At 53.2% G+C, this 23,892-nt stretch overlaps 1 protein-coding gene across 1 annotated transcript; it reads right to left on the bottom strand.

The window, feature by feature from the left end:
• Positions 1-507: 507 nt before the first annotated feature.
• Positions 508-23,458, bottom strand: COL6A1 (collagen type VI alpha 1 chain; the record flags this gene model as incomplete). Its single annotated transcript, XM_080346331.1, has 35 exons — positions 508-1,118; positions 1,877-1,906; positions 2,312-2,486; positions 2,686-2,869; positions 3,155-3,264; positions 3,771-3,904; positions 4,767-4,775; positions 5,667-5,703; positions 6,008-6,043; positions 6,700-6,765; positions 7,243-7,305; positions 7,786-7,821; positions 7,913-7,963; positions 8,447-8,509; positions 9,008-9,070; positions 13,019-13,081; positions 15,361-15,423; positions 15,575-15,610; positions 15,693-15,746; positions 15,911-15,973; positions 16,407-16,469; positions 16,993-17,046; positions 17,295-17,339; positions 17,441-17,467; positions 17,827-17,853; positions 17,953-17,997; positions 18,782-18,835; positions 19,099-19,143; positions 19,245-19,265; positions 19,473-19,493; positions 19,586-19,708; positions 19,910-20,069; positions 20,384-20,584; positions 22,442-22,571; positions 23,350-23,458. 35 exons carry the CDS (start codon positions 23,456-23,458, stop codon positions 508-510), a joined length of 3,072 nt encoding a protein of 1,023 aa, XP_080202457.1.
• Positions 23,459-23,892: the final 434 nt, after the last annotated feature.

Below are 23,892 nucleotides of genomic sequence, written 5' to 3'. Positions count from 1 at the left end.
CCATGACAATGATCCCTTCTCAAAGCTTGTTGAAGTGTTGAACATTTCACTTGAAGCACAGCATTGGGTTAGGATCATCGTGATGTATGAAAGAAAGACGTAAATGAACAATAAACAATAAATCTGAAAAGAGCAAAAATCAGCCTTGTGAGACCAGGCTAGTTCTTAGTGGTACACAATTCCTCATTCTGATTCTTTTTTGGCAAAAACCAGTGGGATGAGATTGTTATTGGTGTTCTGGTGGCCTGCTGCTGAGTGTGCTTGTGTTTGCCTGCTGTGGGGGTGGAGAGGCAGTCATGGGCAGGGAGGGAAGTTTGAGGCTAACAAAGTAGAGATGCAGGTGATGAAGCAGGGGGAGAAGGAAGGGGACTCTACCCAGCCAGGCTATCTGCACAGATGCAAATTCCTCAGATTGGTCAAGAATACTGCTAATTTTCTGTTTTGTTGGTTTTCATTTTTAGGCAAGACAGAAGAAGGCATGGCCTTGGCAGAAACCCACCCAGACACTCAGTCAACAGCTATCTTCCTGGAGACAGTTTGGTAGAAGACACCACGCAGCAGAGACGTATAGTCAGGCACACGGAAGAGGTGGCGCTCACCGTAGACCACATCGTAATCGGCACTCTTCCCCGTGACCAGGACACGGATGTTGGGCTCGTTGGCTTGGCTGCCCACTGCCAGCACATAGATCTCGATGCCAGCCTGCTGAGCTTCCTGCACAGCCCTCTCAATGGCCCTCGCCGTAATCCCTTGAGAGTTGCCATCAGAAAACAGCAGCACCCTCTTCTTCGCCCCAGCACGGGAAGATCGCTGGTACAGGCCCGTGACGTACCGCAGAGCGGCGTTGACATCCGTGGCGTCGTTAATGTACTCCATGTTGTCGATGGCTTTGGCGATGACCGTGTAGTTGTGCTGGAACTGAGCTTCCACCTTCTGCTGGTTCCTGCCGCTGTACTGGACAACTGAGACGCGCACGGAGTCGTCAGCAGGCTTGCCGGCCTCCAGGAACCGCTCTGCCAGCCGCTTCACGAACTTCTTGGTGGTCTCAAAGTTCTTGCTTCCCACACTGGTGGAACTGTCCACCAGTAGCGTGATGTCCGCCAGCCCAGTGAAGGTGACTGCAAGGGGAAAGGCCCAGGGCTAGTTACTCTGCATTTCTCCTCCATGGAAAGACAGTGAAATCACTGGCTGTCTCACTGGCTTCCTGCCTTGTCAGACTGGGGAAATCTCCAGTCTGTGGGTATTAGCTTGGTTTCCCCTACCCCAGTGCTGTCCTACACTTGTCCTTTTACCCTTTCATTCCATCTTGTATTTGGTTTAGGACAGGCTGCATTACAGGTACTTATCTGGCTTAGGTAATTTCGTGACTCTTGTTGCTTAAATACAATGCTGTCCCCTCACATGTCTGGGGAAACACTTTGTCTCCCAAGGCTGGCTTCTTTCCATGAGGAGTCTGAGGGCTGCATACACTTCTGACTTGGAGGTGTACCCCAACAAATTCCCCCCTGTACTCACTTTTCAAGCACCTTTCTCAAATATCCCTGCCATGGTGCTGATTTTTCTCATGCTTCCACCACCAAATAGCAGTTGATCTCATTACCTCCCTCAGCTACAGCCTGTGAGGGCTAAAATCTGGCACAGTCTCCTCTCTAGGTTTGAGATGCCAGGGAAACAACTGTCTAGGCTTTCTCCAAGATGCCTTGGGCTGGTGTATATGTGAGAGACACTACGAATTTCTGACAAGGCTTCCTCCATTCTCCAGCCCAGGAGCCTCCCTGTTGCAAGAGGTCTCCAAGCTATGCATTCCCACAAACTCCTATTTCCTCCACCACAGCACCCACAACCCCTTCATGTGGCAGGACGAGTCAATACTCACTTGGGCAGGTATAGTCCGGACATTTCTTCTCTGTATACGAAAATCAGAAAGAATAACATCACCAGCTGAACCAGGAAAACCACTTCTCCTATAGCTTGCCACAGAAGGGACAAACACTCACCTGAGTCACAGACATATCATACAAGATGCTGTGCAAAGGCTATAAATGTGCACCAGAAAACACAGAGGTGCATGCTTGAATAATACTGTGGACAGAGGTGTCCTGCAGCAGGAGAGGAACTGCACCAGGCTGCAAAGTGTTCTGAGACATAAGATGTCTTTGTCCCTTATTTAACTATATCTTGAATGCTGTTCTCTTCCCTCAATGCCTTAAGAACATGACTGTGGGAAGGCAAGGGCACCCCTCCCTCACCCTTTGGCTGAGGCAATCCTCCCTACCTTCCTTATTGCCTCCAACCACAACCTCTCACCCACCTTGGCACACATAAGAGGTGATGTTCTGCAGGAAGGTGTCATCCAGGAGCTCAGCGTAGTTGTCCCTTTGAATAGACAGTCCTGGCCTGGTAGGTCTGCTTAAACAAGCAATGTCATTCAGATGATCTGGATTTGGGGGGTTCCGGAAAATGTCGCCTATTCCAAGAGAAACCACCTACAAGAAAGTTAAGGTTCATCACTGTCTGTTCATCCGTGTCTGTCACCTTGTGAGAGTGCTTCTAGTGACCTGTGTCCCCCCCACCCTAGCCTTGAGTAACAAAGCCATGGAGACCCCCAGAGACCCTGCACTACTCTGATGCGCAGCTGCTGTGAGGGGGTTCCCTGCAGGCAGGATGCTTCCCCTGTGCCCTCACCGGGGTGACGTCGCACAGGGAGCTGAGTGGGGTAGGGTCCCGCAGAGTGTCAGAGCGTCCATCCGTGATGACGATGGCAACGCGCTTGTCAGAGGTGAATCTCCGCAGCAGGTTGTCCCTGGTGAACTGCAAGGCTTCTCCAGTGTAGGTGCCCCCAGCAATCCATTTCAGGTTCTTGACTGCCCTGCAAGCACAGACACCAGTGAGCCCACAAGCCCTGCCTCAGGAATGCTGAAAGAGCCCTTGGGAACCTGTATCTCACTGACACGCTTGTGAGGCAGTGTAACATCCCTGCACGGGGCTTTGGCCTCAGCACCACCTACAATGCCACCAACTGCTACTTCCCACTAAAGAACACTGAGCATCCTTGCCGTTGCAGGAGCTGCCAGTCTGGAGACAGAGGATAGGAGGTGAGTAAGTGTCCCTGGGTCAGGTCTCTGCACAACGTGCCAAGACCCCACAGACTCACTGTTTGAGTGCACCAATGTTGTCTATGTTGGCATCTCCCATGGCCACCAGCTCTTGCGTGTTGTCGTGGCTGTACTGCACAACACCCACACGGGACTCCCCAGGTTCAAACTGTTGGAAAAAGCAGAAGCCAGTTAGGGCAAGATCCCTTCAGGGGTCCTGGAGAAGTCAGAAATCCTGCTGATGGTTTCATACCGAACACCTTCACAGCAGGCTCTGCCATCTCTCATCTGCCTTATTCCAGACAATAGGGGCTCCAGTAGGAGCAGATGCACATGGGGGCCAGTTCAGTGAGCCAGTCAGTGCCTTACCTGCTACAGCCACCCAAAATGCTCATTGTGACAAGGAAAAGACTGAGAGACTGATTGATCAGGCAAGTACTTAATGAGCTGGGACATGAAAGAAGAGTCCCTTTGCCCAGAAGGAGCAAAATGCCCATATTTTGGGACAAACTGCTCTCTCATCTCCATCACTTTAGGAATCTGGGAGGAATCAAGACCCACCCCAGTTAGACACTTGAAGCTGAACCTTGTGGAGGCTTCTCCCTGGTTTTCTGCTTGCGTCGAAAAACATGTAAGTGCACACAAGCGTGTCCTGGCACTTGGTGGAAATCTCACCTTCACACGCTCATCCTTGCTCAGGCGGTCAATGACTTTGATGATGAAGTCCTTGGCAATTTGGAAGTTCTGCAGGCCGATGCTCTCCGAGCTGTCCAACACGAAGAGGAGGTCGACAGGTCCGCAGGTGCACTCTGCAGCAAGGCACAGGAGCAGAGAGGCTTGTGTTTTCTGCCTGAGCAGCTCATTCAGAGCATCATGTTTTGCAGGAAAGCACAGCAAAGCAAGCAGATGATGTCTGCTGTTAGTCCTGACCAGGTGGGAGCCTGTGCCCTATCTACCTGCAAAGCACAGTGTAAAATAAAGTAGCAAAACAGTTGCATAGGAGACTTGAGAGTCAGTTTACTAATTTTTCCATTTGCATTTTGCTCAGCAAAGACAGATAGCATTTCCAAGCTGTGAGTACCCTTAAAACACCCAGTAATTATTCCAAAACGCATTTCCTCACTTCTTCTATTCACCCAGCCCAGGAGGACAGAGGTGACACGGGTGGGCTGGAGGGCCTGACTCAGCTTGCTCCCCCTCTCTCCCATGGCTGAAGGACATCATGTGCCCTTGGCTCTTCCTTCAAGCTTTTGGACTGCAAACCCTACCCATCAGGATAGCGTCAGAGGAGGGGGAAAAAAAAAATCACATTTCTCTGCAGACAAGCACAGGATTTGGAAGGAGGAGGACAGAGTTGGACCACAGTGTGCCATTAACTAACATCCTTTTCAACTGCAAAAAGGGTGGAGAAAAATCTGCCTGAAGTTTGCTGGCACGGGGCAGCTCGACAAGAGTTCTCCAGTGGTAGGACCCAGCCACAGTAGCCTCCAATCTGCACAGCACCCCGGGGAGAGCTCGCTGCCCTCCCTGCCTTCCTCATGCTCGGTCCTCCCCCCCCAGGCTCTCGCCATGTCTCCATAGCAGAAGACAAGGAGCAGGGAAAGGGAGGGATGCAAGCAAGGACAAGGGCTGGCAAATATTTGCACAGCAACTTTGCCAAGTAACACTCACCACAGCAAGCTAGAGGAGAAGGGAGAGAAAGAGAGAACGTTAAAACACTTCACACGAGGATTTTTCATGCACTAATACAGACTACAGGTTTGTGTTTCCAAAAACCCAAGGACACCTGACCCAGCCTGAACGATTCAAGCTCATGGAGGTTTCCCTCCTGTTTGAAATAATGAGATTTCTCTCTTGTTTCAGATTTTAATGCCATGACCTGGAACACTGCATGCAGCAGAGCTCTGTTTCTGCACATACTTATACATTCTTATTTAAATCAGAATAAAAGCTAAGCTTGGAGGGATTAAGTAAATCACCAGAGTATGCAGCTCAGAGTCAGCTCTCTAAATACCCTGCATCCTTCCAGCACTTCATTACTGGCCATGAGCCAGAAACCCTTTGCAGCACCTGTGTGCTGCTGCTCCCCATGGCAGGACACCCCAAAACAGATCTGTCTTTCCTAAATGGAAAAGTCAGGCCCTGCTATTTAAGAAGAAGGCATTGCATGATGGTCCACACAAAGGCTTTACAGAACTTTGCTTATATTTTCCGTGATGAGCATTTGTGTATGTACAGAGCCACAGACACAGTAAGCCAGTCTGCAACACACAGAAACGAAATACCGATGTACAACCTACTAGAGATCAAGCTGGAAGTCCCTGGGTCATGAGAAGGGACAGCAACGTACAAATATTTACCTCTTTTGGGTTGCTGTCCCAGCTGCAGGGAGGACCCCCCACCTCTGCCCCAGCTTATTGACCTAAATGTGACTCATGGAAGGGCAGCAATGCCCATGGCATCCCTCTGCACACTGAGAGGGCCCTGCTTGCTGGGACCCCAGAGAAAAAGCAGCTACACCAGCTCAGCAAGGAGCCAAATGGGGTAGGAGGACCAGCACATGGTACTCACAGCACATCTTCATGATGATGTCCAAGATTTCACATTCCTGAAAACAGAGGTAAATAAACACCTGAGTTACAGTGAAGGCAGCTTCCTGGCTCCCAGGTGCTGCCCACCACCCCCACTGCTGCTTTATGCCCTCAAAGCAGGTCCTGATCTGGAAATGAAAGAGGTGCAAGTGGGCCACACTACAGAGAGAACTAGCATCAAGGACATCTGGACAGTGAGACTCAATGTGACAGTAACAAGGGGCAGCCACCACCCAGCTTTAGAGCACAAGGCTCCTCCAGCAGTGACCCCCTCCCAGGAACCACCATGCATGGCAGTGCCCAAATTCCTGTCCCACTCACATCTGGTCCTGGAGGTCCCACAGGTCCTGGTGGTCCCTGTCAAACAGAAGCATGGAGACAACAGTTACAAGAGCAGCCAGCCCTATCTGTGGCATATTCTGCCAATAACTTTCTAAGCAGTACAGAGTTAGGAAGAGTCTCTTGGCTTCCCAGTTGCTGGCCACTGCACTGGGCTTTCAGCAGGTACATCTGCTTGCATGATGTCCCAGGGCTGCACAGCAATGGGGGGAAGGAGACCCACTTCCACACATGCCATGCCCACCGAGGTGTGAAGGCAAGCTCTTGCTGCAGGCAGCAAGCACACAGACCATGTTTGATGTGGATTGGCATTGCCCCCACAATACCCAGGGGATGGATGGATGCCGTTTGCTGGGAGGATGCCTTAACTTCAGCCTCCAGGCTACAAACTGGAATGTTTTCAGGTTCAGGATGGCCACTCCAAAGGGCTGCTTACCCTTAACAAACCTGATCATATGAGAACGCTTTGCTCACGAAATGCACAAGTGCCTGTAATTTCTGCCCTGATTTGAGACCTGTGTACCAGGCTGCAGCAGAGGGTTTTCAGACTGCCTTGTCCCTGCTGTGAGCAGGGCCAAGCACAGCACATCTGCAGCGAGCCCTGCTGTTGGGAGCTCCGTCAGTCCAGCACGCTGCGCTCATCGGTGCAAACCTTGCCAGGTTCCCTTGCTTACCGGGCGGCCTTCAGGTCCCCTATGGCCCTTTGCTCCTTTGATGCCCCTGGGACCAGGGGTTGGGTTCTGGAATGAAAACAAAAACAACATCCACAAATCTGTACATGCCAGGATGCAGCACCTTCCCCTCCAGATGTCTGCTGAGCCCTGCTTAACCACAAAAATGTTATCTGAGATTACTGCATCCAACCAAATGAGTTAGGGCTTGGGAGAGTTGGGACAGACACTGGGAAAATCTCCCAGTTGGGCAGCACAGATGCAACCATTGGTGCTATCTGGAAGCACACAAAACCTTGCAGAGGTGATATCCGCCTCAACCTAACACATCTGGAGGTTTGCCACCCGTAAGCTGTAGGAAACAAAACAAACCTCTGGAGGCAGCTCTCCTTGCCACCAAACACCACACAGTGGTAAAGGGCACTTGCAGACTTACAAAGCCTGATGGGGTCTGACCCACAGGCAAGGTAGCGTCAGAGACCCAGCCCAAAGCTCCTGCACTGTGTTCACAGAGAAAGATGATTCAGCTTTATATGGATAACTCACATCATTGCCAGGGTCTCCAGCTTCTCCTTCATCACCTTTAGGGCCAACATAGCCTTTTGTTCCCTGAAAAATAGTAGAGAAGAGACTCCTTCATGGACAGCTGTTAGCACAGTGAAGTTGGTGCTGGCACACAGTGACCTTGTGAGAGCTGGTGTGAGAGGAGGGCAAAGAGCAGCATATAGGCTCCCTAGCACTAAATTGCAGTGCTACTGAGGGACTGAGCATCTTAGGTGCCTTTCACTGTTACAGCACCATCCGGCTCCCCCTTGGTGGCAATTCCAACCCCAAACTCTGGCTCCAGAGCTGCAGAGACCACCCAGGACAGGCTGCTGCCCTTGGTTGTTACCACCAGTGCACCAAGGCAGGACACTTCCACCAGAAGCATCCATCGCAAGGAGAGGCAGGCAGAAGGAAAAGAGGGCTTTGAAGGACCAGGCTGCTTCAGGGAGCCCATTTCATCATGCAGCTGATGGAGAGGTTCTAGGAGCCAAACCACTGGCCAGGGCAATTTCTGTTGTATATGTGAGGAAGCAACACACTTACATTAATGCCAGGGTCACCTCTGTCTCCTTGCTGCCCCTGGGGACGAAAGAAAGGAAGCATGTTAGGTCTGACAAACAGAAATAATGGTCTTACAGTTTCAAAGCAGCACAAAAAAAACCCAACTTACAGGGGCGCCCGGGAATCCAATTGTGCCATTCCCAGAAGGGCCATCCTCCCCCTGGTATGGAAGGGAAAAATATGTGAGATAATGAAGAACAGACCCCTTATATAGCACAGCAGCAGGATCCTGACCTCCTTGGACAGTTTATCTCCACAGCAAAATATCTGTGCAGGAAACATGTGGCTGGTAGGCTGGACATTGGTGCAGACAGGTAAAAAAGGCAATCTTGCTGTTTGCAATCTGCACAGCCACTGAGAAGAGGGTGATGCTGTCTCAGAGACTGGGGATATAGCCACAAGCTGGGAACAGACTTAGCAGTATCAGGTCTCTGTTTCTGGAAAGTACACCCCAAAATACCTCTCTTTAAGCCTGCAGATATAATGCATATTCAAAAGCAGGCTGCTTGCAAGTTCTCCTAGCATCTCAGCTGTGTACAAATGTAATTTCTTTCCTCCGTGAGCTGGATCAGCCTGTGTGGAACCAGCCCATTGTACATCCTTTCTACATAACATGCAATCCCACTGAACAAATAGGACTCACCCTTTCTCCCATCAGGCCAGGCTCTCCAGGCAGCCCAGGTGCTCCAGGCAATCCCTTTGGGCCCTGGAAGGAGAAGAAACAGCAGCCAAGCATTGCATGTTATCCTTTGAGCTGGGAAGATGATGCCTTCTGAAACAACCAGCTACCACTACAAGCCCATCACAGGAGATGTTTTGTTTATACAAGAACAATGCAAAGCCCACAGCTGGGCTTAGGATTCAGCTTGCTCCCTGCCCTGGGCATCAAATCTGCTGGCAGATTTGGGTGGCTGCCCTCAGAGAGCAGCTCCCCCAGCTTCTGTGATGGGAAGCCATGCAGATTGTGGTGTGGCTATACCTTCTCCATGAAATGGCCCCTGGGAGGCTGGGAAAAAGGCAGCCATGGCCTTAAGGACCCAGGAAAAAATGCCTTGATGTATCTATCAAGAAGATAGCACTTGAGTTTGTACCTACAACAGGTTTCCAAGATCCAAGAGATCTAGGGACAGCCTTAACAGGCAGCATATCCTGGTCTTTCCTTCATTCCTTCCCCCAGAAAATGCGGTGATGAAGCAGCACTTACCTCACTGCCACGGGGGCCATCGTCGCCCCTGTAGCCCTTGGGTCCTGGAGGTCCAGCCTCGCCCTGGGGAAACACAAAGAGCTCTCACAATAGGGATTTTTGTCTTGTTGCCACTCCTGCCCTGAAGGGCTGGTCCCTTAATTTCATGTATGATGGGTGGAGGCATCCACCTCATGCTCTGGTACCCATCAGTGAGTCACCTCCACCTCAGCCAGACTCACAAGAAAGGACCTATTGATGGGGATTAAGGCAGGGAGAAGATGCTTCAGGAGCTGTGCCCAGCTCCTCCTGTGCCCCCCACCAACTCCTGCCTGCACAGGCAGCAGCTCCCCAGGCTGGCTTACATCCCCCTTGCACTGCAAAGCCCCATCAGAGGCAGCCGTGGCCATATCCCTACTGAGCACCAGCCAAAACAAGAAGCTTTCTGGGCCAAGGTGTGACACTGCAGGCACAGGTTGAACATCTTGTGCTCTCAGCAGCAGCCGGGCTGCAGGAGGGAGCAGCCTCTGAACAGAACCTCCAAGGCCTGGAAGCCATCCTTGATCTCCACACTTGGGTCTGGTGAGGAAGAAGACCAGGGAGGCAGGGGTGATGCTTTCTAGCAGAAAAGCACAGCTGGGTTGCACAGTGGCATCTCATCAGCTGTGACAGAGGTGCCCTCAGGGTAGAGAAGTGTCCTTGGTAGAGCATGTCACCCTGAAGGTGACACAGACCTCCTCCTCCACATAGTCCTCCCCATGCCTCGGAGCTCAGACATGTCTGGGTCACAGCCGGGCTTGTAGAGGCCCTTCTGTGGCTCCAAGGAGTTTGTCCTCAGGAGCTCTGGCAGCATGTGGTGGAGCAGACAAGAGCTGTCACTCTGCCACATCCCATCTGGGCAGAGGCCTCTCACTTCATCAGCTGCAGGGATGGCCAGAGACAGTCAGAGACAAGAGAGGAGGTGGGAGGGGGGATTTTTTTTCTCCAAGAGCTCCAAAAGATGCCCAAGGGAGCCCCTCCACCTTCTGCTCAGTGCCAACAGCCCTTGATGGAGTTTGCTTGCCAGGAGATTGGTAATGATGGTGGGTAACTATTGGGTAATGATGTTCTTGCCTGCAGCTCTGAACACTGGAGCAAGGCAGCAGCTCATGTTGAGCTGGGTGTGAAGCCAGTCCCCGGGCAATGGAGATGACAGAGGTGGGGAGAGGGAAGGCAGAGAGCAAGCTGTGGTGGGAGCTGGGAGCGAGCAAGCAATGACAAACTGTGCTCTTCATCACCGCTGCTGCAGGCAGCAGGAATGCCAGTTCAAGACTCCTGACCTCTGAAACATTGACTATGATGGGCTGCATGACTGCAGGCTCCTGGTAGGCAGAAGGCAACACCTGCTCAGTGATATCTGGGCTTCAGCAGCACATGCCCAAGAGCCTCCTCCATATTTTCAGTGCATCATCAGAATCTCTGAGGGTTTTTTGGGAGCTGCCTCAGTGTGGTGGCTCAGCCTAGCCCAGCTCTGCACTTACTCACCACTCAAAAGCTGAGGAAGCTGTAATCCCTTCTAGCTGTCACCTCTGCTCCCTCTTCGCATGACAGCAGCTGGGAGAAGCTGGTGCCAAACGTCCATGCACACTGCATGCACTCTTCTTCCAAGGAAAGGTGCACAGGTGGGTGCAAAGGACTTAAAGCTGTACAGCGCAGAGCACTAAACTGCTCAAGGGCATGTGACCTTATATTTGCACAAAAGCCCAGAGGAGAGAAAGCTGGGAAGGAGAGACAGAACTCATGATCGCTCACGTCAGCCAAAGCTGGATCCACAGCACCCTTGGCTTGCACTGGCCATGCTTGTCCTCACTGCAGCACACAGTGCAAATCCCTCATGGCCATGGAGGAGTTTCTGAAGATGCAGGATTTTGGATTGGGAAATCTTCAGCAGCTCCCTGTCCGTTACTTTTCTGGGTGCAAAAAGAACTGCAAGAGGGACAGGCACCAAGGCCAGAAAGAGAGAGGGACCACCAAACCTGCCCATGAGGATCAGGGAAAGAGTACACTGACCCTTTGTTTGTCTCGGATAGAAAGAGGATGAAAGGGAGTCACAGGTTAGTGGGAGCCCTTTCCCCTTGCCAAGAGAAATACGCTCCAAGATCCAGAGCTTGCAGATAACATGGCTTGAAAAACACTTGTGTTTGCCAAAGTCCTACTCTTACCCAAGCCCAATTACACATTTATTTTTAATTTGGCCTAGCAAAAGCATTCTTCTTCAGCTTATGGAAAAAAATCCTTGCTTTGCAATTGCTTTTGTAATCTCCCTGGAGCTGTGGAGGTGGTGGGGCAGTCTCTGTTCTGGGGAGGTGGTCGAGGTGCTTCTGTAATGCTTCCCTCTCTGGCAGGGGTTAGACACAAGTTCATTGCTGGGGAGGGAAAACTGGTGTCCCACAGGCTCAGTGGCAGCAAGGAGACTGTTCTTTCCCCTTTTTCCTCATCCCCACCAGTGAAGGCTGGCTGGAGGCAGGATCTACCCCAGCCTGGCTCCCCACCATGCTTACACAGCTTTGGCTCCCAGGCTTGTGTCAAATATCCATCTTAATTGACTTCTGCACAGTCCTTCTGCCTTGAACCTGGAATGAGCCTCTACCACACGGAGAGTGGCTCTGGTTGTTCTTCTTTCACTGGTGTCAGCTTGCAGCACCCACCAGTCCATTATATATCTATGTCCAAAGAGCTGCCTTCCCATCAGGGCCACCTCCCAAAATGAGACCTCACACCACAGCAGTGCCCAACAAACTGGATGCTGCCAGACACTCTTTGGTTGCAACAGGAGTTCAGCACATCTAAAGACAGTAGGATCTGGAAAAACCTCCTGTGTGAATTTGGTGCTGTTCACTAGCATGAAACAAGCTTGAGGGAATGCCAACTCCAGGCAAACACAACCCTGGCGCAGGCATGTTCTCCCTCCAGCCTGCAGCATGAGGTAGGTCTGCTGTGGGGGTCACCCATGCTGGGGATAAAGTGAACACAATAGCAGCCCCTTCATGCCTGTCCTGTACTCCAGATCTCCTTCAGTGCTCTTCAACACTTGATCAACCGTAAATGAATTCAAAAGCTGTTTTGTCTTGGTCCCCACACTAGTCTCCATGCTTCACCCCCTCTGGAAGATGTGCTCCACCAATGTGGGAATGTTTATCTTAATACTTCTCTGTATCTTGGGCTCCATCAAAACTGGTGGTATGAGTAGGAGGGAAATTGTCCCACAGAACCCTGTCCAAGCTTGTTGTCAAAGCATGCTTGCTCAGGTACAAAGACGCAGTTGGTCTTTGCAGTCAGTGCTTTTGCCCTGGAGGATCAACCCAGCAACACCGCCAGACCCAGAGTTATCACTTGGGAGCTGGGTATGTCTTTGGGAAGAAAGAGCCTTTAATTGTGCAGGGGACAAAAGCCTTTCTCAGGCTGAAGGTAGCCAGGTCTGCTCTCCAGAAAGCCCGTGGGGTCTGAGATCTGTTCCTTGAGGTGCACAAGGACAAGCAGACCCCAGAGCAGGAAGGCCAGACCTTGCAGCAAGCAGACTTAAGGAATTCTGGCTTTGAGCAGACTCTGTCTGCAGATGCCAAGGGTGTCACAGACACTGCTGGAGCCTCGTCAGGCTATCCTCACTGACACAAGATGTCTCATTGACTCCCCTGACCACGGTGAGCAGCATCTGGCCCCAGGCCTGAACATTTTGTGCGTTGCTGCAGCTTGCACTTGCCAGTTTCCAAATCTGTCAGATGTGTTGACATCTGTTTCCATGGGATTGGGAAATGGCCTGAAGGTTGCTCTGTCCCCGGCCCAGCAGCCAAGTCTCCATTTTACTTTAGCCCTCTTCATATTCTGGGTTCACCCAGAAATCACTGCCCCTCTTCACCAGCTTTGCTACCTTGTCTGGAAGATGCTGAGAACTTGCCCAAAGATGCTGTAGCACAAGTCAAGCCTCTTATCTGACTCTCCTCACTGTCCTAACCACTTCCACCTGGGATCCAGAAGGTTAATCCAAGCTCTTACCGGGTCGCCAGGTGGTCCGAGGGGTCCTTCCCGCCCTTGGTCACCAGGTGGTCCAGGCTCTCCCTGAAAAGGCACACAAAGGGCATGAGAAACTCAAAGAGGGACAGGTGTAGGGTGCAAAGGACCCTGCATGCAATGGGGAGCAGACATGCAGCACTGATAGCACACGCTGGATAAAAATGCAGTTGTCCAAACAAGGAGGCTTGAGGCAGATGCAGGAGTTGGGTAGGAAACTATCAGAGGTGTGGGGAAAGACAGGCTAGTGTGGCCACCTTGAAGCCAAGATAGCCGTAAGAAGGCAGTGTTCTGAAGGATGGGAGCGCTTGCCTCTGAGTGACATGTTTCAGCTCATTTTGTGCCAGAAAAGCAAAAGACTGGAGAGATTAATCTTTCAAGGCTTCTGCAGATACACAGATGTGGCCCTGGCCCCAAAACCATGTAGTGGCTTTTCCAGCCACACTCTGCAGCCATGGCTGCTTTTCTAGAGCAGCTCCTGCCCTGAGTAGTCTTGCATGGAGAAGAGCTACTGTCCCTATACATAGGCAGCAATTCCAGGCTAGCAGCCTCCATCCCTTCTTTCTCCAGCCTGCCAAACTTGTGGAGCTAAGAGATTTCCCAAGGAGATGAGCTAGCAGATGGTGAGGGATGTGCCCACCTCTCATCACTGGCGCTCTCCTCTCTGCTTAGCACCCTGAGCTGGGTTAGGGCTGTTTGCAGAGGATTAACAGCCCAGGATAACCTGGGAAGTCTGAGTCTGGGTGTTCTTGCACCCCAACAGCTCCAGTAAAAGGAAATGCCCAAGGGCTGGGTATGGCTAGGTTCCATTTTCACTTAACCAGTGTGGAGAGGCACAGCCTTCCACCAGCCCAGCAGAGCTGCATCCCAACAGGGCAGTGTGTCTGCCAGACCCAGGCTCGCTCCAGGGCACCTTCTCCATCTAGACCCACAGCCAGGAGCAAGCAAGCCAGGGAGACAAAATGAGAACCAGAAGGCATGGCCCCCATCCCTGCAGCCCAAGGGCTTGCTGGAAGTGCCTGGCAGTTCAAAACAAAGCTTTCCCCCACCCTCCCAAAGTGGAACGTTACCCCTTCCAGAGCTGCAGGACAGCTAAGCACAGAGCTCTGCACCTTACAGCCAAGCCACTCCTGAGATCAGCCAGCACCAAGCGCTGCAATACAAGTGTCTTTGCATGAGGTGCTGCTCTGCCTGCAGCACTGGGGCCAGGCAGCCCCCAGGGAAGGGATGTGCTCAGAAACTTCCCCTTGACAATCACACCTGACTTAAAACTTTAAGGAAAACAGTTGAAAACTTGGCGAGCAAAAGCTGCTGTTTGCAAGCTAGAAGCTTCCACATGCCTAAGCCAAACAGTAAATAAAAAACACAACTTCCAAAGGGCCCCAAGTGCCAGCGGAGACGTTTCTGGCAAGATTATGCAGCCTCGTGCTTGGACTACAACTTGGAAGGAAGCAGCTCATCATCTGCTTAACAATTTAACCCCAGGACACTGGCTTGTCTTCATCTCCCGCACACATCTGCCCCGCACACCACATGCGACAGCGCCACTTCCTGAGCACTAAACAGGAATTGGGAGGCTGCCAGCAGCCCCCCTCCCAGGGCAGACCTCTGTCCCCCATCTCTGAGCTGGTGGTAGACACTCGCTGTCCCCACTGCAGAGACAAGGAAGGAGTGGTGGCGGCTGCCCAGCAGTGCCAGGACATGGCTGGCCACCCGCGGGGATGCTGCTCCTGGACATCCTGGCTCCTGCTGTCTCCACCCTGAGCAGCAGCACCCCTTGTCCCTCCCTGGCGTGCGTGGCACCTCTGTCGCTTGCCACATGTTTGTCCTGGCCTGCTGAGGGCTCCTGCTTGTCCTTCCCACACTCACGCTCGGTGACTCAGCCCAGCAGGCAGGAAAATTCTTTCCTAGTGACTCCCACCCAAAAGGGGAGGGTGTCCCCCCCCCTCCACTTCCACACCCAGGCCTTCCTCTCTGAGCTACTGGTACCACACACAGCCCTTGAGCAGGACATCTTGCCTCTTTGCTCTCCATCAACTGGTTATGGAGCCACAAGGCAGGGGCTGACCACTCTCCACCTGCCCTTGGCTTGCCAGACGTGTCCTCCTTTGGGTCCTGGTTGTTTAATGATTAGTTACCAGCATAAAGGGGCAATTGCTGGGGAATAATGGCAGGTCCCCCCAAGTCTGGTAGGTAATGGCTCTGCGCCTGCCTGCTGGCCCACAGGCTGGTGGAGTCAGCCACTCAGCATCTATTTCCAGCCCCTGGCTGCCAAGCATGACCCCATTTGCAAGCAGATGCTGAAAGCCATCCATGGATGCAGTTACCGGCTCTCCTCTTGGCCCACGGTCACCTGGCGAGCCTGGGGGGCCTCTTTCTCCATTGCTGCCCTGAAAGGAGATGGTGGGAATACAAGATCAGGACCTGCTCCCAAACAGGAACAAAGCCTTCCCCTCATCGGTCACCTCCAGCCCACCCCTTCTGCAGGGTACCAGCCCATGCCTTGCCAACATGGTGCCCAGCAGCAGTGCCCTCGCTTACCCGTTCTCCAGGAGGACCATCCGCGCCAGGAGCACCCTGCAGAGAAACAACGGGGTGGGTCAGGACGTGGGAATGGTTGGCAAGCATGCGTGGAGGGCATCACAGGCAGAGGACTCACCTCATCGCCAGTCTCTCCTGCTGGTCCAGGCTCACCTTGGTTTCCAGGTGCACCCTGTGTGAACAAGCCACAGGGGTGCAAATGAGACAAGTCAGCAGGTTTTGGAGCAAAGCCCTGTGCTCTTGGGCAAGCTCTGCTTCTGAGTCAAGGCTGGCAAAGAGGATGCCTCCCCCTCTGGCAGAGGGCTGAGGATGCTCCGACACAGGTGTTTCACTCACCTTCTCTCCAGGGCTGCCGGGAATGCCCTGCCGGCCAGGTTTTCCGTCATCTCCAGGCTCCCCCTTTGCAAGGACACAAGGCATTGTCAAGACTGCATCCAGCCGTGGATTTTGCCTCCCATGGTGCAGAGGCATCATGAGCCTCTGTGCACCCCAAGCCCCTTTGTGGGCTGCTATCCCTCCCCTGGGAGCTCCACATCCTCAGGCAGATCCCTCCACCACTCCACTTGCCCAATGCAAACCACCTTTCACAGCAGCCCCCCAACATCTCAGGGATGCTCATATGCCAGGCTTGTGGGCATCCGCTAACCTCAAGCACACTGGGAGTCACACTGGCCAGATCTTACTGTGGGTGACGTGCAATGTCCTCAAGCACAGGCTTGCTCCCAAGCAGTGCAAGGAGGCCAGCGACAGGTCCATCACCACCTTTCCCTCTTGCAGGCATATGGGATATCAGCACCTCTTCTCCTGCATGGGACTGATCAGAGCAGCTCACCTTTCCACCCTTGGGTCCATAAGCACCAGGATCTCCCTTCGGTCCAGGTGGGCCTTGAGCTCCCTGTTGAAAACAAAGGTAGTATTACTGAAAACCAAGCCAGCATCGCTATCTGTAAGAAATCAGGCATGGACTGAGCATCCCAGCAGGAAGGACAGGAGGCATGTGTGCTTGGGAGCAATGGTGGGGATGTCATGGCACTCTTGCACTGTGAGCTGTGCAAGCAACACAATATTTCTGAGTGGCTGGTCACAGCAGACTGACATTGGTTGATTCTGGCCTTGCCTGTCTGGCACTGAGCTCTTCTTTGCCAAGTTCCCTGTGCTGAAGAGCCTCCTGCCAATGTTCCTGCAGCTTCCCAGGCAGGCACATGCAGTGGGGGACAGCTTCCAGGTGAGGACAAGTCAGACTGCCCCATGGACACCTCGAAATGCCACACCTGGGATGAGCATTGCATGTCTAGAGGCACATGTCCAAGAGCAGCCACTTCCTCCCACAGCTCCCCTTTTTTGGGAGCCCCCTGTTTCCACATGCCATTACAGCAGACTGGCAGCACATGTGCAAGGGGCACCGCTGGGGTACATACATCAAATCCAGGTGAGCCTTTGCAGCCAGGTAACCCAGGGTATCCAGCTTCACCCTGTCAGAGAGACAAAGCAGGGGTCTCCGTGAGTGGTGCCCATGGGAAGACTCCATCCATCATCCCAGAGCCCCAAAAAAAGGGACATCCCAGCCCTGTCCCTGGCCAGCAGATGGATGGCCCTGCAGGAGGGGAGCCCCACTGCCCCATGTGGGACACTGCCTTTGTTCCTGCACCCCACGATGGTTTTGGATGGGCAAAAGCCAGGGTTCTCAGGCTAAACAGACTGCCCCAGAGTGGGAATTTACCTTCATGCCATCAATGCCATCGATTCCACGCTTGCCTTTCTCACCCTAAAAGAGAGAATAGGGACCATGAAGAAGGGATTTCCAAAGACCATTCTATCCCCAGGTGTCAACCAGAAAGAATAAATGGTACAAAAGCAGAGACTGACCTTGGCTCCTTTGGCTCCTCTAGAGCCCTGCAAAGGGAAAGAGAGACATGTTAGGCCCCTGTGCAGAGCAGATCCATCCCCTCACCGTGCTGCGGTCCCCATGCCAGCTCAGTCTGGGGGTGCAGACATTCACCATGGCCCTGCACACTTTCGGTCCCTCGTGTTTTGCCCGGCTGTGCCCATTGCAGAGTGTTCATCCGAAGCCCAAGGCTGTGTCAGCAGCAAACTGGCTGATCCCAAGGGATCCCTGCTCCTGGCACGGGCAGGGCTGGCAGGAGGGACAGATGCACAGGCACCTACCAGACCCCAACACCCGGCAGCTGCAGCCTGGGCTAACCAAGCAGAGGGACACAGAGTTCTTCCCCTGACATCCTCATCATCCTCACCTTTTCTCCTCGACTTCCTTTGTCACCCTAGAGACGAAAGGAGAGAGGAAATCAGAATGAGAACATGCAGCACAAAGTCTGTGGTCCATCTAAGAACCATGCCCATCACCCTGCAGCCCCATATACCTTCATTCCTTGGTAGCCAACAGGTCCCATGTCTCCTGGCCTGCCCTAGAGGACAGAAACATGGTGTTATGAAGGCAGATACTGTCACCACTATCAGCATGGGGCAGTTTGCCCCAGCTGCCATACCCTCCCACAGGAAGCTCCCCCATAATTCCATTTCTTGTCTCTGGGCACAGGGCCATTGTGAAGGGCAGAGGGCACCTGCCTTCACCTCCACCATCTCCAGCCCTTCCTGGGGATGAGGGAAATGGGGCATTTGGGGACACATCATTTGGGATGAAAGGGAAGGAAAAATCTGTGTGTGCATGACATCCGATTTTCCAATTGGGAATGCACAAGCTGAGTAACTGCACACTCACATGAGTGGGAGAAACGCACCTCCCAAAAATAAGTGCATTTAGTAGAAAAAAAAAAAAAAAAAGAAAGAGGGAGGAGGAGGGAAAGAGTTTCCTCATGCTATTAGCTTATTATATACCAAAGGTTTCCCAGTAACACTGGTGTGCTTGTTGTGTCAGAGGACGCAGGAGGGAGCCCAGAGTCCACCCTTGGGCTGGCACACATGAGTCAGAGATGTGTCCTCCAAGAGAAACGGCTATTTTAGGTGAGGAACAAGAAAGCCTTGTAGCAACAGAGGAGGGGGCCACCCCACTGCCCACCAGGAGCCACTGCTCAGCAGGGTGGCTGCGGAGGGGGACAGCTGGCTGTGACACTACATGGAAACAGGGTGATGCAGGGGCAAGGGCTGGGGAGGATGCATCAAAGAGGTCTGGCCAGAAGTGGCTGAAAAATAGCCCCTGTGCAGCATCAACGGGGCTGGTCCTTTACTTACGGGGTCTCCAGCCTCTCCTTTCTGGCCAGGAAGACCTGGCTTGCCTCTTTCTCCCTGCAATACAGGACAGAAATAAAGTTAGTTTATCATCCCCAGGAACAGAACAGTGACCTGTTGAAAGGAGAGCAGGTAGCAGCAATGATCCATGGGTATGGGGAGCAGATGATGCTGGATGCATGGGAGCACAGTGTGGGTCCTCATCCATCTCTCCATGGGACAGTGGTGGGGTGCTGAGGACACATGCCCCACAGATCTCTGAGCATTCCCAAGTGAGCCCATCCCACCAGCCCACTACCACACCATGGCTGGTCGCTCACCTCATTGCCTGGGTCACCAGGAGGCCCGGGTGGCCCTCGGGGAGGCTACAGGAGAGAGATATGGGTTAGATCAGCCACCAAGCCACCACCTGGAGCCATGGGGATACAAGGGGAGGGGATGGTGGGGCTTCCAAAGCCCAACTCACCTGGCACTCGAAGGAGCAGCACTGCCCAAAGAGAAGGAGACAACAGCATTAGAGGCAGTGGGCAGCACCAGGGCCAGGCTGCACCCTGCCAGGGGGAGCTCCCCAGGCTGACAGGGGCTGTCTGCAGGGCAGGGCTGTGCCACCAAGCCCCTGCTGGGCTGTGGGTGACCCACAGGGGACAGGCTCAGGCACAGGACTGTGGGGAGCAAGGCTCTGGGGGACACTCACCGATTGCTCCGTGTTAACTTTCTGCAAGACAAAAAAGCAAAGAGATGAGATTTAAGTGGGACAGGTGAGCCCGGGGAGGGGTGGGCTGGTCACGGGGCACAGGCAGTACTCACAATCATGTCGATAATGGTGTTGATGGTTTCCTCCACATCAAGCTCCCGGGTTGGCTTCAGGCTGGTGGCGGTGAAGTTGCGGCGGTAGGCATGGTCCGTGGCAATGATATTGAGCCGCTGGTCCTAGGGTTGGGGGTAGGGAGGGCAGAGTGAGACCTGTGGGTACCCACACAGGACCCATCCCCAGAGACCACCCTAGGGACCCGCAATCCTCCCTCCAGCGAGGGGCTCTGAAGGGCACTCAGAGCCTCCTTTGCCATTCTGGGGGTCCTGTTGTCTCACTCAGGATCCCTGCAGGGAGCATCCCCTCCCCATGTTTCCTACCAGGTGGTTGGGGGAGATGGCGACAGAGAACACTTTGATCCCCAAATGTTTGGCTTCATTAGCAGCATCATCCAGGCCTCCACAGGGCTCCTTGTACCCTTCCAAGGGGTGTCCATCAGTCACCACGATCAGGTATTTGTTCTCCTTGTGATGGGAGCCACTGCAAGGATTTAAACGCAGGATTTAACATTTCAAGGATTCAGCAGATTTAGCTGGAGAGGAGTGGCTTGGGGACCTCTGGCCACTCACCCCAGGCAGTGCCCCAGCCAGTGCTCAGGGCAATGCTTCATTCCACTAAAGCTGGGCACTAGTAACCTGCCACCCCTGTGCCTATTTCATACCCAGATGATCTCCTCTCCTAGCTTGGGGACAGCTCTGCACAACACACAGGGACATCCTAACCCAGATGCTTCCAACCTCCATCCACCACAGCCATACCACCAGCATCAGACCTCTCTACCCCCACAGCCTTACCCAATGAGTAGCTCCTCGATGCCTCGCTTTATGGCGCAGTCAGTGTAGGTGCCCTTCCCGATGTAGTTCACAGCCGAGACGCTGTTTTTCAGCTCGTTCCGGCCGCTGGGCATTGAGGTGAGGCTTTTGATGAGCACGACCTCATCACTGTAGTGCAGCGCCCCGGCATTCCACACCAGGTTGCGGTCGCAGCGGTAGTACCTGCACGGACACACCAGGACATGGGCTTTCAGCACCTTCATCCGCTCCCTGCCACCACCTCCGCTTCACATGCACTGGCCTGCCATGCAAAACGCAAACCCTCTGCCAAACATTGCAGGGCTTTGCTAGGGCTTCCTGCTGCCCTGCAAGGCTGGGGTGTGCTTCACATGCAAAGACCAGCCTTGGGAGCAGTCAGTTTGTCCAGCAGGTGGAAGGGCACAGGTGTGCTGCTGGTGGTGTCCAGAGAGGTCAGACAGTGTGGTAGAGAGGCTTCGCAAAGAGGTACCAGGCTGCAGTGGCTGGAGCTGAGCAGGAGAGGCTGAGCCAGACAGCCAGGTGTGTGTCTGTAAGGCAGGTAACTGCTGAAACACCCCATCCAGGACTGCAGTGAGTTTTCCACTGCTGGATATGTTAAAATAAAGAGGGACGCCTCCCTCTGAAGGATGCTCCGACTGAGACAGATGAGTGTGTGTTGAAGCCCTGTCCTGTGCACTGACACAGCCTGCACCTGTGACTCCCTGGGACAGAGGCATCACAACTCCCTCTGCTTCGGTCAGTGCCCCAAAAATAGTCTTTTCAGGATGTCAGGGACAATCTCAAAGGGATGGGGTTGCACAGCTCTCTTGCTTCCCCAAGCTCATCTTCTCTCTGCCCAGCAGGACCTTTCCTAAAGCCACCTGAGCATTGCCTAATGCCATTCCCTCCGCCCCACATCTGCCAGTTGCCTCACCATCACCTGGATGAACCACACTACACATGCTGTGTGTGGCTGGCACAGTGCTTGCAGAGACGTGTCTCCAGCACAGGTAGGGCACACGGGTTTTGGCATAGGCTCAGGAGGCCTGTCCATCTCTCCACATGCAGCAGAGGCTTTGGACAAAGCCCTGAGTCTTGCTTAGGAGAGAGTCATGCTGCACTGATGGAGGCCTGGCAGGCTGTTCTGAAGCACAAGGCTTCTAGTGGCCACTCAACACCTTGTAAAGTAGCTCTCCTGCCTGGGCAATGGGCAGGTGATCTGTTAACCCCCTTCCACCTGTTTTGAGATGCAGGCCTTGCCTCTCCAGCTCATGCAGCACTGGGGCATCGCCCCGGCGCCCCTCTGGCAAACAGCACATATTTCCTGCTGTCCTTAGGGCCTCAGCAAGATCCATGCGCCTTTAGGACTTGTGGTGTTCCCACATATCCCAGGATGTCCCACCAGCAGGCAAGCCATGGCCTCTGCCTGCAGCCCTTCCCAGCATCACCCGTTCTGGATCTGGGAGCTTTGGTGCTCCTGGGTATCCCTGGGTGACCTCACCCTGGGAAAGACAGGATCAAACCAGGGTTGGTGGCTGCAATGGTGAGAGAGGAGGTGGCGGATAAAGGGCTGGGCACTGGGGTGGAAAAGGGGCACCCAAAGCTGGGTTCAGTGCTGCAGGGTGTCCCTGGCAGATGCCAGTTGCAAGGGAGGGTTTGCTGGGTTTAACATCAGAGGTGCCCTGCTATCACTCAAGCACCTGGGTTGTCCTGGGCCTTAGCAGCTGATGGCATGGGTATCAACATTGCTTTGGCATTATAGAATAGCCACCCAGTCAGCCAGAGGTGGTGGGGCTGGGGTGTTGCATCTGCCACTCCAGGAAAAGCCCTTGCTTTCTGGAGGACGGATGCAGACAGCCCTGCTAAAGGCACAGTGCCGGCCTCAGCATGGATAGGGCAGAAACAGGGCGACACAGACCGGTAGAGGGAGGAGACGCTCCCACCCCCTCTCTGGCATCCCTGCTTTCTTCCTCTCTCTCCTTGATGGTCACACAAGGTAGTCTCAGCATCCCGTCCAGCACCATCCCTAAAGCAGCCTGGACCAAACCCCAGGAGGTGTACCTGTTTGTCAGCTTATCAATGAACCGGTTGGTGAAATCTTTCACTTGGGCAACCAGGTCCCCAAAGGGCTTCACTCTCAGGGCGACACTCTCAGAGGTGTCCAGGACGAAGAACAGGTCCACAGGGCAGTCTGGGAAGAAGTGGGGAGGGAGGAGTGGGCAGGTGGCCCCAGTGCATCACCTCTCAAACCTGAGCTCCCTGCACATCTGCACCCAGCTCCCCTCCCAGTGCCTGCACCCAGAGAACCACTGTCACATCTCAACCCCACTCAAGACACACAAGTACGCACAGATGGGTGAGGTTGCTCATTTCTGGTTCATCATCAAGTGTAAGCTGGACCGAGCACATACTCAGAAAACAACGCTTTGCAGGGTTTAACAGTTTCCTATACATCCTTTTCCATTTACATTCAAAGGATATCTTTGCAATACCAATACTAGTTATTGTGTAAAATCACATGCAGCTGCAGCAAACACTTAAAAAATAAAACCAAAACACAATAGCAATTAATACAACGAGAAATTAATGATTTTCTGGCATATTCTAGCACAAATATCATTGCAAAGGAGAGAAAAAATGAAAGCGTCCCTTAACAGCCAGTGTCAAAATCAAAATGTTTCACAAAGATAAACTTGTATCATCTGTTATCCCCCACTCCTGCATCCCCGTGCTACTGGTAAGATCTGACAAGACAGAATCAAGGAGAAAGAGCCAAAAACCTTTTAAAGTGTATATGTCTTGTAGAATCTTTCTGATCCTACGTTGCTCTCCCTGGCAAACACAACTATTCCACCAAACGCGCCAACAAAGCTGCAGCTGTGTGCAGCAGCAGAGAAGTCTGTCCAGGAAGCAAACTTATCTTAAGATCCAGGGGAAGAAAACCACCCTGGGCAGCAGCTCGGACTTACCTTCTGCATTTGCAACCCGGGTGGTGATTACTGGGCGCTGAGCCCATGAGCCCCTCCCTAGGAAGCTGGCTGGGAGCAGCAAAGTGAATAGAAAGTCTCGCAGCCTCATTGTTCTTGGTTCAGATTACCATTGAGCTGGATCGAAGGAAACAAGAAAGTAGGGAAGGAGAACCTAGCAGCCGAGAGAGGCCACGGTCCAGAGGCAGGAGTTGCTGAAAATATTTTTTACCGCTTTCCCCTTGGTTTCCGTGGGAGGGAGAGCAGGCAGGAGGGTAAGGGTGAGGAGGAGACTTCTCCAGCCTGAGGACGGAGAGAGGGAGGGATCAGGGGCTGTCAGCTGTGAGTCAGAAATGAATGAGGCATTTCTCCTTACCCTTTTCTGGATGTTGCTGTACCTGCCATGACATCCTAGCCACCAGTGCCTGTGTTCTCTGCAAACCTCACACAGAGAGCCCTGACATGGGCTGTGCCCAGCACCAGCATCCTCCTCGGGGGTCAGCCTGCTCTGTGGGGCAGGGGCGCTCGGAGCACCTATGAGACTGC

Source organism: Nesoenas mayeri, assembly GCF_963082525.1.
Source record: "Nesoenas mayeri genome assembly, chromosome: 6".
In the NCBI taxonomy this organism is placed as follows: Eukaryota; Metazoa; Chordata; class Aves; order Columbiformes; family Columbidae; genus Nesoenas; species Nesoenas mayeri.
This window is presented reverse-complemented; position numbering and strand designations above follow the sequence as displayed.